We start from the raw sequence: 14078 nt of genomic DNA on the forward strand, positions 1-14078 counted from the left end.
TTTTCCACCCAATTATATATTTTCCGGTTTCCTTCGTGCATTACTTCCCTGTTCCTTTTTTATATTTTCCCTCATTTTTTTTTGGTATTTTTTCTCCTCCGCTAACAGGAGAATGGCGCGGTGTGCTGGAATGTATATCAAAATAGGAGTAGGCAAAGATGGGCACAAAATTGGGCGACCCTTCTTTTATTGAGGCTTCCTCTTGTGGGGGTGGCAAAGTGAAACCGATTGGGAGCATCACCGAGGAAGGGCAGCACTGTACACATTTCATGCGCAAAGTGGGGACGTGCACTGTGCCAATATGGGTCTGCCTTAACTTCAGGGCCCTGGGTCTATCCGCACTGCCCGAGTCAACAGAAGAAGAAGACGCCCCCGACAATGGCCCCCACGACGCTTAAAGAAGTGAGCGCGAGTATGATGAACTTGTTTTCCTGAAAGAAGCCTTCCTTCGTCGAGTCCTTCAAAGGGCGGGAGGGAAAAAACAAACAAGCACACCACATGTGTACTGAGTCACGTGTTCGTTTTTTTTTTACCTATGTTTGACACTCACATGAGTACAAATCACACGTTCGTTCGCTCCTATGTATGTGGACTTCTTAGCTTCAAACCTCATCCTCGGGGTCCCCCCTCTCGTCCGCCTCCGTCGTCCTCAAGTCGACTCCGGGATGAGTCCCCTTCATTTTGAAGCTGCAATCAGATGGGCCTACACCTGTGGGGGGGGGCAGAAAAAACGGGTTCGCATCTTTGCAGTTGGCATGTTTGCAGTTGGCATGTCTACATCTTCTCAGTTCGCTCCACGTGTCTGCAGGGGGTTCCTATAGAGGTGCGCACACAATCTGCTGAGGTGGAGGGGAAACCTTTTTCGACGCCTCACCCAGCTTCCCATTCTCATTGTCGAAGATGAGATATTTGTTTAGGAAGAAGGGGATCCCCAATTTGAAGGTTCCCGCTGAATTGATCAGGACTCTATACACTCCGTCGCTTCGGGGAAAAAAGGGGAGAAAATTACATCATGTAGGGAGGAGATGGCCATATTATGCTCCATCACATGTAAGGTAACGTTCCCAGTGAGGAGGCAACTGATTTTTCGCACTGGGCTGGAAGTTAAGGTAACCCTTCGTGGATTAGGTAGTCCTTGGGCTCGATCAGCACCTTCCCGTCGCTGAGGGGGGTAGCAAAAAGGGGGGAGAGGATCACAGGTATGGAAGCTGCCCTATTGGGAAGCTACCCTGTGGGGAAGCTGTCTAAATTGCTTCACCACCGCTTCGCCACCCCGATGGACGTACTAGAAGACCAGCTCCACCGTGGGGAAGTGTGCCACGCCTTGGTTCTTCAGTGTGAATACACCCTTGCTAATGATCTCGGAGCAGCTGTTGCCCTCGCCAGTGCATGAGTTGTACACGGCGGTCTTGAGCTTGGCGGTGATTTCGGCTGGGAAGGATAGGAAGTAGCTGTCTGGGGGGGGAAGGGCGGACGAGATGCCCATGTGTAAATGGTCCACATGGCAGTAGAGGCCGCGGTTCACTGCTTAATTGTGCATGCGCACACTGCCTATCCCAGCTGCATTCCCGAAGGGCGCTTACATGAATCGACGACAGCCAGCTGGCCCTTCTCACTCTGCAGCCGATTCGAACCCGACACCATGTTGACTTCTTTCATGAGAAGGTTGTACGTGTCTTTGGAAGTGGCTGAATATGGGAGCCACACAATTTGGTGGGAAGTGGCTTGCTTCTGTTCCAGAAGTTCTAGCGGGGCATCTGCTTCGAGGTGTTGGGAACTCAGCTGCAATTTGGATACAGCCGGGACCTTCCTTAATGCTTCATTGTCTACTCCACCGAAGGATGCAAAACCACCTCCTTCAACGAAGCACAATCCAAAGATGTTCTTTTTAGACAAGGACTTCTGTACCAACGTATGCAACATGGAAGGGGACTGTTCGGAGTGAGGAGCACCATCTGCACGGTTATATCCTAATCCGATAAAACCAGAAATAGCATTATTAAACTTCAATTCGTCACTCTGTGTTACACACCCGAAGTAGTTGTAATAGCATCGAACCGTATCGTACAGGTAAAACGAATCTCTAATATAGAAACCCTCTATGTGTTCCGAATCAAGACTTGAGCTAAACGAACACACGGACATGTTCCTCTTGTCCAACTTGCTGTCCACATTTAGAAAGTTCATATCATTTATGTAGCTACAAAATCGATTGGGGCAACTTTTTTTTCTCAATCCAAAGTCATGGATCATCTTTAAAAAATGGTCAATCGGGTGACAAGAACTGCCTTGGGATACGGCAGCGCACTGCCTACTTCTGCAACCTATATATTTCACATCTTCCGATTCGTTCACTTCATATTTTAAATCCTTCATTTCGTCACTCGGACTCGGATTATAGGAACAGTAAAGGGCGGTTATAGGGGTGGACGTGACGACGCCCAACTGAAGGGGCTTCTTCTTCGACCCCATCAAGAGGGGTACACTCCACCTGAAATTGTGTTCATTTAGCTTTAAGGTGAAGTAGTCCTGCTCCTTTTCCATTTTCGCTTCTACGAGGGAGTTCCCCCTCCCGGTCGTGCTGGCGAAGTTCACCCCGTGGCCCCCTCCTCCGCTGCGACGAAACTTGCAGGCCTCCTTCCTCACCGCTTCTCCCAAATGATACTCAGAACAAACTGTTGCATTGTGTGTGTGCAAAAGGAGTCCCGCCAGAGTGAACAGCAGGGAGACAATTCGTCCCATCTTTACCAGATGTGTTATCATCAAGCTGGGGAGGGGCAAACAAATGTGAGGTGTTGCGTATGTGGTAGGCCCAAATCAGCGGTTACCACATTTTTCTCTTTTATACAAAATGGAGACACGCGCGTTCGGGTCTATCGAATTGTGCCTCGCGAGCTGGCCATTCTCTTTCCCCTATAATGAAGGAAAAAAACGAGGACGTTATTTTTTGCGCTTCAAAAGGGAAATAATAACCTGAACGGGTCAGCCATAAAAAGTTCACAAGGAAAAAATCGCCTGAACGGGGCATGCATAAAACGTGCACAAGGAAAAAATCGCCTGAACGGGCTAGCAGAAAAAAAAAAAAAAAAAAAGAAGCTAGAGGGAGGCAGTAACAGCGACAGCGAAATGGTGGACACCCTGTAAAGGGGGAAAAGACGCGTGGTTGAATTACCAAATGGGTCCACCCAAAAGAAAAGGGAAATACATTTTTCTATCTTCTGCATCACCCCTATTGGAAGTATCTTCCGATTTTAATTTTGGCCCAGTCAGGAGAGGCCGCGTGTCCACGTCAAGCGGTGCGCATATTGTTTATACGTTTATTTATTCGCTTAATTTTTGCTTATTTTTTGCTTTCCTTTTTTCTTGCTCTTTTACCCCAGCTGGGTGACGCGGTGAAGTTAGCCATCACGAGAGGAAAGCTATCTCGATGGGGAAGTCCCCCGTCACTTTGCTGTATGTACATGGGGACAGGACAGAGATGCCTTTAACGTGGCACTAATGTGTGCCTTTAAAACGGGAGGAATTCCCCAATCTTTGCGAAAACTGGCATGTGCTCGCGAGGGGCGCTGTGAGGCTGCGAAGCCACAACGGAAGATAACAAAAGACAACATAGGCAGCACATGCAATTTTGCAGTGATAGAGTTACGCCCCTCCCAACACACACAAACAAATCACTACGTGCAACGGGACTACCTCCTGGAGGAGTCGTAATAATTGCGAGCCTTGTACCTCCCCCCGAAGTTCCCTTCATTGTGGCGTTTCACCTTGCTGTACTTCTCCTTCAGGGAAATGTTTGCACTGATCACATCTTTCATGATGACTTTCTTCGAAAAGGTAGTGGGTATGCCTCCACGTTCGATGGTCTCCCCAACAAGTTTTACCTTCTTCACTGGAGAAGGTAAGTTGTCGTGAGAAGACTTAAAGAATGAAATGTTGCTGTACTGAAAGGAGAGCACATCGTATATAGTAACAGGTCTGTAAGTCATTCTTTTAATATGCACAATTCTATTTACAATTTTTTTTAACTCCTCAGAGGTTAAGTCAATTAAGGGGGACATGAACAATGTCTGCATCGTTAGATAGTGATTTAGAAAGAGGTAGTAGTACCTCATCTGATATTCTACATTGAGATGTTCGAGCAGTTCGTTTACCATTTGTTCTGTCTCTTTGTCTATTGTTTGCTTTATTATGATGTCTTCATTTTGGAAGTGCTCCTTTGGGATGTTCAGGACTTTCCTGATGTACGTCTCGTCCAGATTACCACTCGGGTTGGTAGTTAACGTGGCCACGTGGGGGGACCCTGATACACCCTCCTTTGTGTGCTCTCCACGTAACATTTCAATCTGGGCTAACTCCTGTTTTATTCGTTCCCAAGTTGTGTTCTCCGTGTATGTGTTCTCTTTGTCTGTATTCTCCTTGTCTGTATTCTCTTTGTCTGTATTCTCCTTGTCTGTATTCTCCTTGTCTGTGTCCTTCTCTCTGTGCCCCCTCTTCGTAATGGCTCTCACCTCCTTCGTGCCCTTTTTTCCCTTCTCATATAGCAAACAAAGCAGATCGGCCAGCACCTCGTGGAGAAAGTCTATCCTCCGTTCGCTCTCATTCTCGTATGCCTTATCTTTAATGATGTAGTTCCTGCTTCGACTGAAATGCATGAAGATTTGGTTAAAGTCGTCCTCCCCTTGTAGGACACACAAGTCGGGGTCCAACTCGTTTATGTCTTCGCTCACTTTTCGCACGATGTCAAAATAGTAGTAGTCGTCCAGGTAGAGAAGCACGTCGTACTTGAGGATGTCTTTGCTGCTTCGCGAGAATATGCTGCTATAAATCGTCGTCAGCAGCTCGTGCACCACATCTATGGAGGTGATCATTTTGGCTCCGTATGGCAGTGGGAGGGGATAGGCTACCCTCAAATGGGGTTCTTACTCTGATGCGGTTCTTATTATGATGTGGTTCCTATTATGATGGGTTTCTAATTATGATGGTCTCTCCCCGTCGGCGAGGCGGCTTCTCAACGGGCACCGCTAAAGGAGGCCACTCCTCACGTGTGAAATGAGCGGCCCCTCGGAAGATGTCCCTCAAAAGAAGGAATTCCAAAGAAGCCTCTCCAAAGATGCCTCACCAAAATCGCGCCTAAACGGAGTGCAACGCGGAACCCCTGCTGTTACTCGTTTGTGAATCTAAGCCGATCAGCCTCTCTCCCGCTAATCACACCCCTGGCTACCCAACCTATATGACGACTGTCGTAACTATTAAAGCTTCAAAAATGTTGACCAAAAAAAAAAAAAAAAAGAAGAGAGAAGTTAGCAAATTGTGGCATGCGAAAAAAGTGGAGCCGCCTTTTTTTTTTTCTTTCACCCCGCATGGTTGAGCAGCCCCCACAGAAGACTACGCCGAAGGAGTGGCGCGAAAGTGTGCATACGTGTGCCAATGCGCGGGGTGGGTGAGGAGCACCCCGAAGCTTCGCATACGAGCATTTGAAATGGATGTTGCCTTTCGAGATGATCACCCAACAATGAGGGACGCTACGGTGGCCCTCACGAGAGGTACCCAAACCGGGAGGTGCCTTCGTCGAGCTGCAAAACGAGCGAAGGCAGCAGAGAGCGGCGGCCAATCTCGAAGTGTAAAAAGATGTTGATGTTTGAAAGAAGCATGCCGAAGCCGAACGCCGAGTGGTGCATCTTCCTCTTGTTTTTGAGGAAGGACAATTTGAGGTAGTTGTAGAAGGCGCTCTTTCGGCTCTCCTCGCTCATCGGGTTAGGCGTCGTGTTAGAAGTTCCCTCGAGGGTAGTACTACCACGAGTAGCATCACTACTACTATTACCACCACCGCTTCCAACGCTACCCCCCCCTATGCCAAAGAGGCTCCAGTTGAGGAAGAGGTAAAGCCGCAAATCCATCAGGTTAAGGAAGTAAGTCTCAAATAGTACGGGAAATATCAGTTTGTAATTCATCGTGAGGTTCATCTCGTTTTGTTGTTCCTTCTGCGCGTCGTTCAGGTTAACATTGCATATGTTATACGTCGTGCTGCTGTGGGGGCTACTCCTCGCTGGTGTGTCGCCGCTTGGCAAAGTGATCCGCTTTAAGTCTTCTTCAAAATTGGGGCCATCCCTCTTCCCACTTTGAGCCCTATTTCCACAGAAGAGTTCCTTCATTTGGTGATAGTACGCCCATGGACGCTTCCCATTGGTCCCTTCTCCTCCGCCTCCCCACCCCCAAATGGAGGAGAGGTTACAACCCTGCCGTAAATCCCATAAATTCCTCTTGAAAAAAAAGGCCACGTTTAGTAAAAGGTGAACTTGGTTCATAATCAGTTTGCACTTGTACAGGGGGACCAGGACGAGGGGGGCCTCTTCCCCAGTAGCGGGATGTGTCTCCGCTTGTATCGCCACCTGCCTTGGACTACGTCCCCCCCGGAAGGTCAACACCCGTTTGAGCTTACAGAAGAGATCAAACATATTCACTCTGTAATTCTTCTGCAAGTAAAAGGTGTAGTTTAAGTACACGTTTTTTATTTGGTCCATCGAGAGGAAGCCTCCTCTCTTGTTGGCCTGCTTAAAAAAAGACAGCATGGTTGACTTCAGCGCGGTTTTACTTGCATCCGTTCCCCTGTAATGGGTATTTTCCTCCCCCCCGAGGTCCTCCGTCGGGCGAAACTTCCTATCCGTGTTGAGGTAAAACACCAAGTCTACTTTATTCCTCACGTTGAAGAAAGCCTTCATACATTTTGCCTTCTCAAACCAACTGGCAGAGTAAACGTTTAAGCAGCTAGACAATTTTAGTTTGGACCCGTAAATGTTGTACAATTGGTTTGATAGCACCCCTCTATCATTTGGGCTCCTCCAAAAAGGGAGGAAGCGAAAACGAAAGAGCCTTCCCGAGTGGACAGGCCCCTTCGAATTCTCATTTTTCTCCTCCAAGAAGTAGAGAAAGTTGTGAAACAGCTCCCTCTTCGCCTTCACTTTGATTTCCAAAATGGTATCGCGAATTTTCCTAATCGCAAAAAGGAAGACTTTCCCCCTGTGTAGGTAGCTGTAGATGTTCTTCCGCTGCGTGGAGGAGCCGCGAGGGAGCTCCACCCGTGGGGGCAAATCGTCCCGGTCTGGGTGTTGCTCCCCCGGATTGGTGAAACCTCCTTGCACATTTCTTCCCCCTTCCTTTTCCCCATTTTCACCTTGCCTGTTCATAATATTTATACACTCCGTCAGCGCTGCGCCGTCCAGCTCCTTCTTGAAAGCCTGCTTCACGTTCACCCCGAAAAGGAAATACGCGTGTGAGTTGTTCCTTAGTTTCTCCAACTCCACAATGTCGTTCACGAAGACCATGTCGTAATCATGTTTATTGTTTTTGTAACTGAGATTTTTAAATAACTTCACTCTAAATTTGTCCCCATATTTAATGCTGTGCAGGTAGCCAAACGTAATGTTAATGCATAAATCCAGGAGGGAGTTAAAGCTTTTCGATATGGATGGGACAAATGAGACTTTTTTATTTTCCATTAGGTCTATCTGTAGTATGTGTTTTCTTTCCTGCTTATCGTGCCACAACTTCACATGGACGTAATTGAATATGTTCGATTTGAGGATCAAGTCGAAGGTGGCTTGGTCCCACACGAAGATGCTACCCTCCTTTATGTTCATCTTCTTTTCGAAGAATTTTCGCAGCTTCTTCGATGCTGCCTCGGGCTTCTGCAGATCATCGGGTCTGGGCGCCGCGCCGGTCAGGTTGCATGCGGAGCCCTTGCGCTCGAAGAGGAGTTCGCCCTGGGGAGTAGCAGTTGTGGGAGTAGCCGTTGGAGGAGTAGTAGTTGATGGAGTGGGTGGAGCAGTCCCTGGAGTAGTCGTTGATATGGCCATTTCTTCTGTATTGGTTCGCTTCCCGGTTGGCCTCGCCGGCCGGAGTACCCTGATCTGGACGCACCCCCGGTCCAGTACCAACTCCTCCACATAGATGATCAGAATGTTCTGGTCCCCATCTTTGACCACTTCGTGCCGAAGGACACGCGAGAAGAGATAATTGGATTTGGTGTAAAAATCCGAAACAATTTTAACTACCCTGTCGATGTCTTTGCGACGAATTGTTTTAATGTTTTCTCTGATGAGTAAATTGGAAAGGATGATGGGTCTAATAACGGTGCTGTTTCGAACCACGACCCTGCTGATGAGGTCATTCTGACATTTCGGAGTAAAGCTGCGGAAAGCTTTCTTCAAATTGGAACTGTTTTGCTTCTCCTTGGATGGCTTATTGAAATGGTGGCTTCCCCTGGTAGTAAATCGGTCCCAGATTTCTTTTAACTTATTTTTCAGGAAAAGGAGATTCCTGTGGTTTGTCTTCCTTGGTCTGTAGTGGCTTAGGGGGTGCTTGTCGCGGCTGGGGAGATCGCTGGACAAGCCGCCAGATACGCCGCTGGACACGCCGCTGAACAGGCCGCTGGACAGGTTTGCCGCTCCGCTGTAATTATCCCTTGCCACTCTCTCGCAAACCCGCCTGCCGCGAACGGTTGCCCAGTTGGCCAGAATGAGAAGCCACACACACAGTCGCGTCACATTTTTCATGTTATCGATGGCGGGCGGGGGAAGGGGCAATCATGCGCATTGCGCTGGCGAGTGTATCTGCATGTGCCGTGGGAAAAAAAAGGACGAAGAGGGGAGGAGAAGGAAAGAAAAAAACACCCCTACGATGGCCGCTTAAATTGGCCAAATAGGTTACACTCGTGGAGTGACGAGTCATCAACCCAGAGGGGTATACATCGGATTTAATCATTTCGGTTTTATTTTTTTTTTTTTTTTTTTCCAGCACTTATTGTGTAACTCCCTTGGTGGCTTATTCACTCGGGTAAGTCGCCACTGCGGAGAAGTCAGCAGGAGGGATGTGCTGGTAAAACAGGGACACCCTCACAACACCCTTGGACATTCCCCGCATGCCCACGGAACAACTAACCACTCCACATGTCGGGATAAGGGCCAAGGGGGGTAGATCAGGCTCCAAAGAGGAAGTCCTCCAGAAAGTATGCCCCCCAAAGAAGAGAGGTTCCGAAAGGCGACGCACCAGCGTGGACTAAACGAAAGACGTTCAAATCGACTAATCCAATGCTTTCTCGAAAAATTCAGAGTTATACAAAAAAAAAGGAACAAAACACGTGGACGACTTCGCAAAAAATCAGAGCACGCCGAACTGCTAGGCACAAAACAATTGCAAACAAAAACTGCCAGGCCCGGCACGTCCAGCTTAGAAGAAGGAACTGCCGGACTTGGCGTACCTCGAAGCGTAGTGGGTATCATAAAAACGCAGCGTCCTTAGCCGCTGGAACCCCACGTCGTAGTACACCTTCTCCGATTGCCAATTGGGGGAAGACACCCCAGAGCTGCTGCCACATGGCCACCTGACACCACAACGATGAGAAAACTCCTGTTTCTGCAGAAAGGTGAAGTCTGTTAAATCGTAGTATTCGTCTGTGCACACACCCCTCTGCATGTAGCGTTTTAGCGGTCTGCAAAGGAGAGGAATGGCCTCTGTCTTGCTATGCAGGGTACTTTTACCACTTCTCTGTTTTAGCAAAGTCCAGTCAGCGGGACAGGGTTGGGACCAGTCCTGTTGGCAAGCATTGGTACATGGCCAAGGAGCGAAACATTTATTTGAGAAGAGGTACTTATCGAAGGAGCTAAACGATCGGACTGCAAACGATTTGGAACACCCCTGTGGGGGGTTGTAATGGTATGGCGCTATGCAGTTATTCTTCTTGAGGAGCCAGTCGTACGGACACGTCTGGTGATAATCCTGCACGCACTTTTCCAGGCAGGGCCAAATAACTCGACACCTCCGTTCGATATCTTTCTTTATCTCCACACTGTTGTACACTTCGATCACGAGACAGGCATTTGGTTGGTTAGCCTCTAAGGGGGTAGCTTCGAAGCGGCCAATTTCTGCCCGGCCAACTTCTGCCGGGACAACTTCTGCCCGGACAACTTCTGTGCTACTCGGCGCCCAGCTCCTATTCACGCAGACGTGAATGATCCCCCCGCTAGCGGTGTCCAGGCGCTCGTTTATCAGCCCATACCCAAGGGGGCACACCGCCGCGTAGTTCTTCTCGCAGGGAGAAAAGCACGGCCAGTCGGATCGACACAAAAGGCTCCAGTTACGTCGAATGAGTGGAGTGGCATACTTAAAGTTGACACGGGCTCCACAGAGCTCTTTCAAATGTGGTGGGTAATCTGCCGGAGCTTCACACCATTGGTCATTCGTTTCAGTCCAGCCGAGGGGACAAGACACCTGCACGTAATCCCGTTCGCAGTCGTTGCAGGGAAATGCCAAACCACATTTTTTCTCTAGTTTTCTTATCCTTTCTTCATCGAATGCGACGAAGGACATGTCATGAGCTACGTCATACACCATTTTGGTGAACTCGTTTAGGTCTATCATGGAGCTGCACTTGTGCACGTTGGTTCTATACGAACTTGGGGCCATGCACTGCTTGCCACTCAATTTAGTCCATCCCAGGGGGCACTCCGAGTAGTTTTTTTCGAAGCAGATGTGCTCGTAGTATGACTGGTCCGCCTTCTCGAGTTGATAACTCCGGTACAACTTTCTAATTTCGCTTAAATTTTGTGCCTCCGCAGTGAGGGGAGCGTCCCAAGTCCTCACAGGAGACTGTTCCTCTGCGTCCCCCCTTCGCAGCGGTTTCTTTTTCTGCTTCCTAACAGGTGAAGATCCCACGTCGAGTTTTTCGTGAAGAGTCTTTCTCGACCTGCTCGACTTCTCCCCCTTGGTAGTGACCTGTAGAAAGGAGAATCCGTTTGCCCCCCGGGGGGAGTGCCCCCTCCTCAACGTCTGCACAACGTCATCTATGTTTCTCCGTAACTCATGATCCTTCGTTGCCTGCTTGAGGAGAAGAAGCTCCGTAATTTTCTGGTCGCTTAGGATAAACTCGTGGGGGTGGTCCTCAGTGCTGCCTTCACTTACAGGTAAGGTCTCCCCCCTTGTGTGCATTAACGATTCATCATGGTTCGGAAGGATCTCCTTACGGGTGGCAGCATTGCCTTGCCCTCTATCATAGTTGGACGTGACGGAGCCTATGGGACCATCCCTCTCCCAAGGTGCATCTGCAAGGAGAATACCTCCATTGCTCACTTGTCTATTCAGACCAACTATTTTTCCCTTCTTGGATTTCCTCCCCATCTGTTTACCCTTTAGGAGTCCCCCTCCGAATGATTGTTCGTTAATGAAAGGGGCTTTACATCGGAAGGCCCAGGCAGCCTTCATCTCGTGCGTGTAACCTTTGAAGGAGGAAATGTTGTTACACGGGTGTGTATACTCCACAGGAGCTATGCAAATGTGATCTGCTGTATCGGCTAGAACCCAGTTGTAAGGACAAGGCAACTCGAAATTTTGATACTCCTCATTTTCAGAGTGCCACATAAAGTCGCACCTTCGGGACAGTTGATACTTCTCTTCCCTGCTCATATGGTCGAAGGAGATGTTTCTTATTTCTTCACTTTGCGCACAGGGACCGTTGTACGAATAGGGGGGGGAACAGGTGGTCCCTCCTCCCCTCTTCTGGGAGGTGCTAATAGTCCACCCAAGAGGACACACCTGCTGCGGTACGTTCTTCTCCTGTACGTTCTTCCCCTCCGCATTCGTTCGGACAGGCCATTCCACGTTACACTTCTTCATTAGAGACCTCTTCTCCACCTCCTTCAGATGGGACACATACAAAACAGGACCACACGGTCCAATATAAGAGCTACTCGCGGAGCACTGTGTAGCATCCGGACTAGGCATCCAGTCCTTCGGACAGAGATCATCAAAGTTGTAATTCTTCTTGGAGCAGGGCCAACTGATGTCGCATGCCTCTGCCCATGCCTTTTTTTCTGCACTCTCCAAATGGGTAAAAATCTTTTTCCGCACACATTTGCCCCTGTAAGATTTGGGGGCGTGGCAGAGGTTCCCTTTGAGGGTCCAACTTTCGGGGCACTGCTCTAGGAGATCTTCTTCACTACATCTGTGCAGGCATGGCCATGACACATCGCACTCGATGGAGAAGTTGAATTTCTCTCTAGGCGTTGAATTCACGAACGATGGAATCTTCTTTTTACATGGCCCTTGGTAGCTAGCAGGACTTATGCAGTTGTCTCCGTTTCCCCAGTCACCCCATCCTTCGGGGCACAACTCAGCGTAATTAATTTCGCACTCTTCTTCCTCCGGATTGGGCAACTCCAGGCTCTCCGCTGCTTTGGCCACTTGGGTCTTCACCTTCTCTTGGAGCGCTGCAGGGGGGTGTGGCGGCGGTGTGGCGGCAACGGGGCGGCAACGGGGCGGCTTCGTCTCGTTACGTTGTCATGTTAAGATGCTCCGATGGCGTGACGCCCCGATGGAGTGACTCCCCCATGTGGACAAACCTGCGGCGGGGACACTCTTCAAGAAATGCGAAAGAGGCTCAATTAGCTCTCTGGAGAAGTGAGATAGGTCATCGAATTGGCCCGTTTCACCGCTCACGTTTAGGTCCCCCACGGGTGTGACTTCCTCCGTGCTTCCAGCATCTGCAAATGGATGGGAGTCGCTCGGGAGGCGTGCCCCCAGCAGTGCGAGGAGTAGCACGATTGGAAACAGCATGGAGGGGGCCATTTCGGGGGTGCGACAGGCGCCAAACAAAAGAGGTATCACAGGGTAGCGGCGTCACAAATCGACGCTATAGCAAATTGGCGCCGCTATAAACTTGGCCATGTAGAGACTTCTACTCACGGCTGGAACAAACGAAGGTCCACCAGGATGGCCATTCAGAAAGAGACTGAACAAAAGGAAGAGCTGTGGACGTGCTTGGAACGGAGAACTCCCTCACGAGTGACGCCCAATGGTGTTCTATTCGTATCTTCAGTGGATGGGATGCCAATCGACCCGGTCCATTCTGATAGACAAGCGCGGGGCACCTCACCGGAGCTGTAACTACACCCCGTCGAGGGATTTTTTTTTCCCCCCCCCCCCGCCACAAATAAATGGTTTCGAAGTTCCTTCCATGCAAATGTGCACGCGGTATATGTTACAGTGTGAAAAAAAAAGGAAAGACAAATTGGACGCTTTTTCCTATCTATCCTGATGGAAGCGAGCTGGAGAGTCTTCCCCCACGTAAAAGGATACGTAGTTCTTCCATAGTGTTGCGATGGCCTCACGAAGGTGGACCCAACCTTCTGACCATTGATCTGATCGTAGGGGTCATAGGAACAGGTTCCAAATGGTGCCCCCTATCACTGGGATTTTATCGTCCGCTTACAAATGAGACAAACCGTTTGAAGCTTCCCAGCGTTATGGCAGCAACTGTACCAGAGGTGTGGGGTGGACTCCACACAGGGTGTCACAGTTGGGTGTATTTTCCTCTGTGTATAATTATCCATTGTGGGTTTTTTTTTTTCTCTCTCTCTTTTTTTTTCCCTTTTCTCCTCCTCCCAGTTATCCTTCAAAGGAAGCTTCTTCAAAATAACGGAGGTGACTCAACCACACAGGATCTGGCGAGACCAGTCGGGTGAGCCCCGCCCTCTCCCCCACACGGGGAGTTGCCTTTTGCTTCTCTACCCCCGCTCCACCAAGGTGTCACATCCACATGACCCGTTCAGGTGACCTCACCCATTGGACCATTTCGCCAAAGCAGAAAAACTACTTCATGATTCATTCCTTTGTTGCGGTTAACACGCAGGGCGGAGACTCCATACCGTTTTATATGCGTGTATAAATATGTAGGCCGCTTGAACAGTCGACACGAACGCAAGTGGTGCATCCTTCCTTGTAACAAAGAAGTGATGGCGTTTCCTCGTGGTCCCGCCTCAGGTTTTGTAACCTTTGCCGTACAGAAGGGTGCCTCCTCTCGACATCGCCGATTCGTTCCTCCAACGTTGGCTATATTCCGTCGGCTCGTAGGATGCAAAAAAAAACGTGCATACATTGAAGGAAATAAAAATAATATTCAGTTGTACGTATGCTTGCCCCATGAACTGAACACTTTTTTTTTTTTTTTTTTGTTTTCTCCTCTCTGATGTTTGCAAATACCACTTGGCTTCCTGACATGGGAGAAGAAGCATTTCTCTTACCCACGC

General features: G+C 49.1%; 3 protein-coding genes across 3 annotated transcripts; all 3 read right to left on the bottom strand.

Moving 5' to 3' along the window:
• Positions 1 to 350: 350 nt before the first annotated feature.
• Positions 351 to 4868, bottom strand: C922_03527 (hypothetical protein; the record flags this gene model as incomplete). Its single annotated transcript, XM_008819119.1, has 7 exons — positions 351 to 458; positions 609 to 709; positions 875 to 981; positions 1115 to 1162; positions 1287 to 1455; positions 1584 to 2767; positions 3694 to 4868. The coding sequence occupies 7 exons, from the start codon at positions 4866 to 4868 to the stop codon at positions 351 to 353; spliced, it is 2892 nt and encodes a 963-aa protein (XP_008817341.1).
• A 666-nt stretch (positions 4869 to 5534) lies between these two features.
• Positions 5535 to 8552, bottom strand: C922_03528 (hypothetical protein; the record flags this gene model as incomplete). The annotated part of the gene is made up of 1 exon (XM_008819120.1): positions 5535 to 8552. The coding sequence occupies one exon, from the start codon at positions 8550 to 8552 to the stop codon at positions 5535 to 5537; it is 3018 nt and encodes a 1005-aa protein (XP_008817342.1).
• Positions 8553 to 9225: 673 nt separating this feature from the next.
• C922_03529 (hypothetical protein) lies at positions 9226 to 12618 on the bottom strand (the record flags this gene model as incomplete). Its single annotated transcript, XM_008819121.1, has 2 exons — positions 9226 to 12260; positions 12393 to 12618. 2 exons carry the CDS (start codon positions 12616 to 12618, stop codon positions 9226 to 9228), a joined length of 3261 nt encoding a protein of 1086 aa, XP_008817343.1.
• Between the last annotated feature and the right edge of the window lie 1460 nt (positions 12619 to 14078).

The sequence above is a fragment of the Plasmodium inui genome, assembly GCF_000524495.1.
Source record: "Plasmodium inui San Antonio 1 unplaced genomic scaffold supercont1.15, whole genome shotgun sequence".
Classification (NCBI taxonomy): Eukaryota; Apicomplexa; class Aconoidasida; order Haemosporida; family Plasmodiidae; genus Plasmodium; species Plasmodium inui.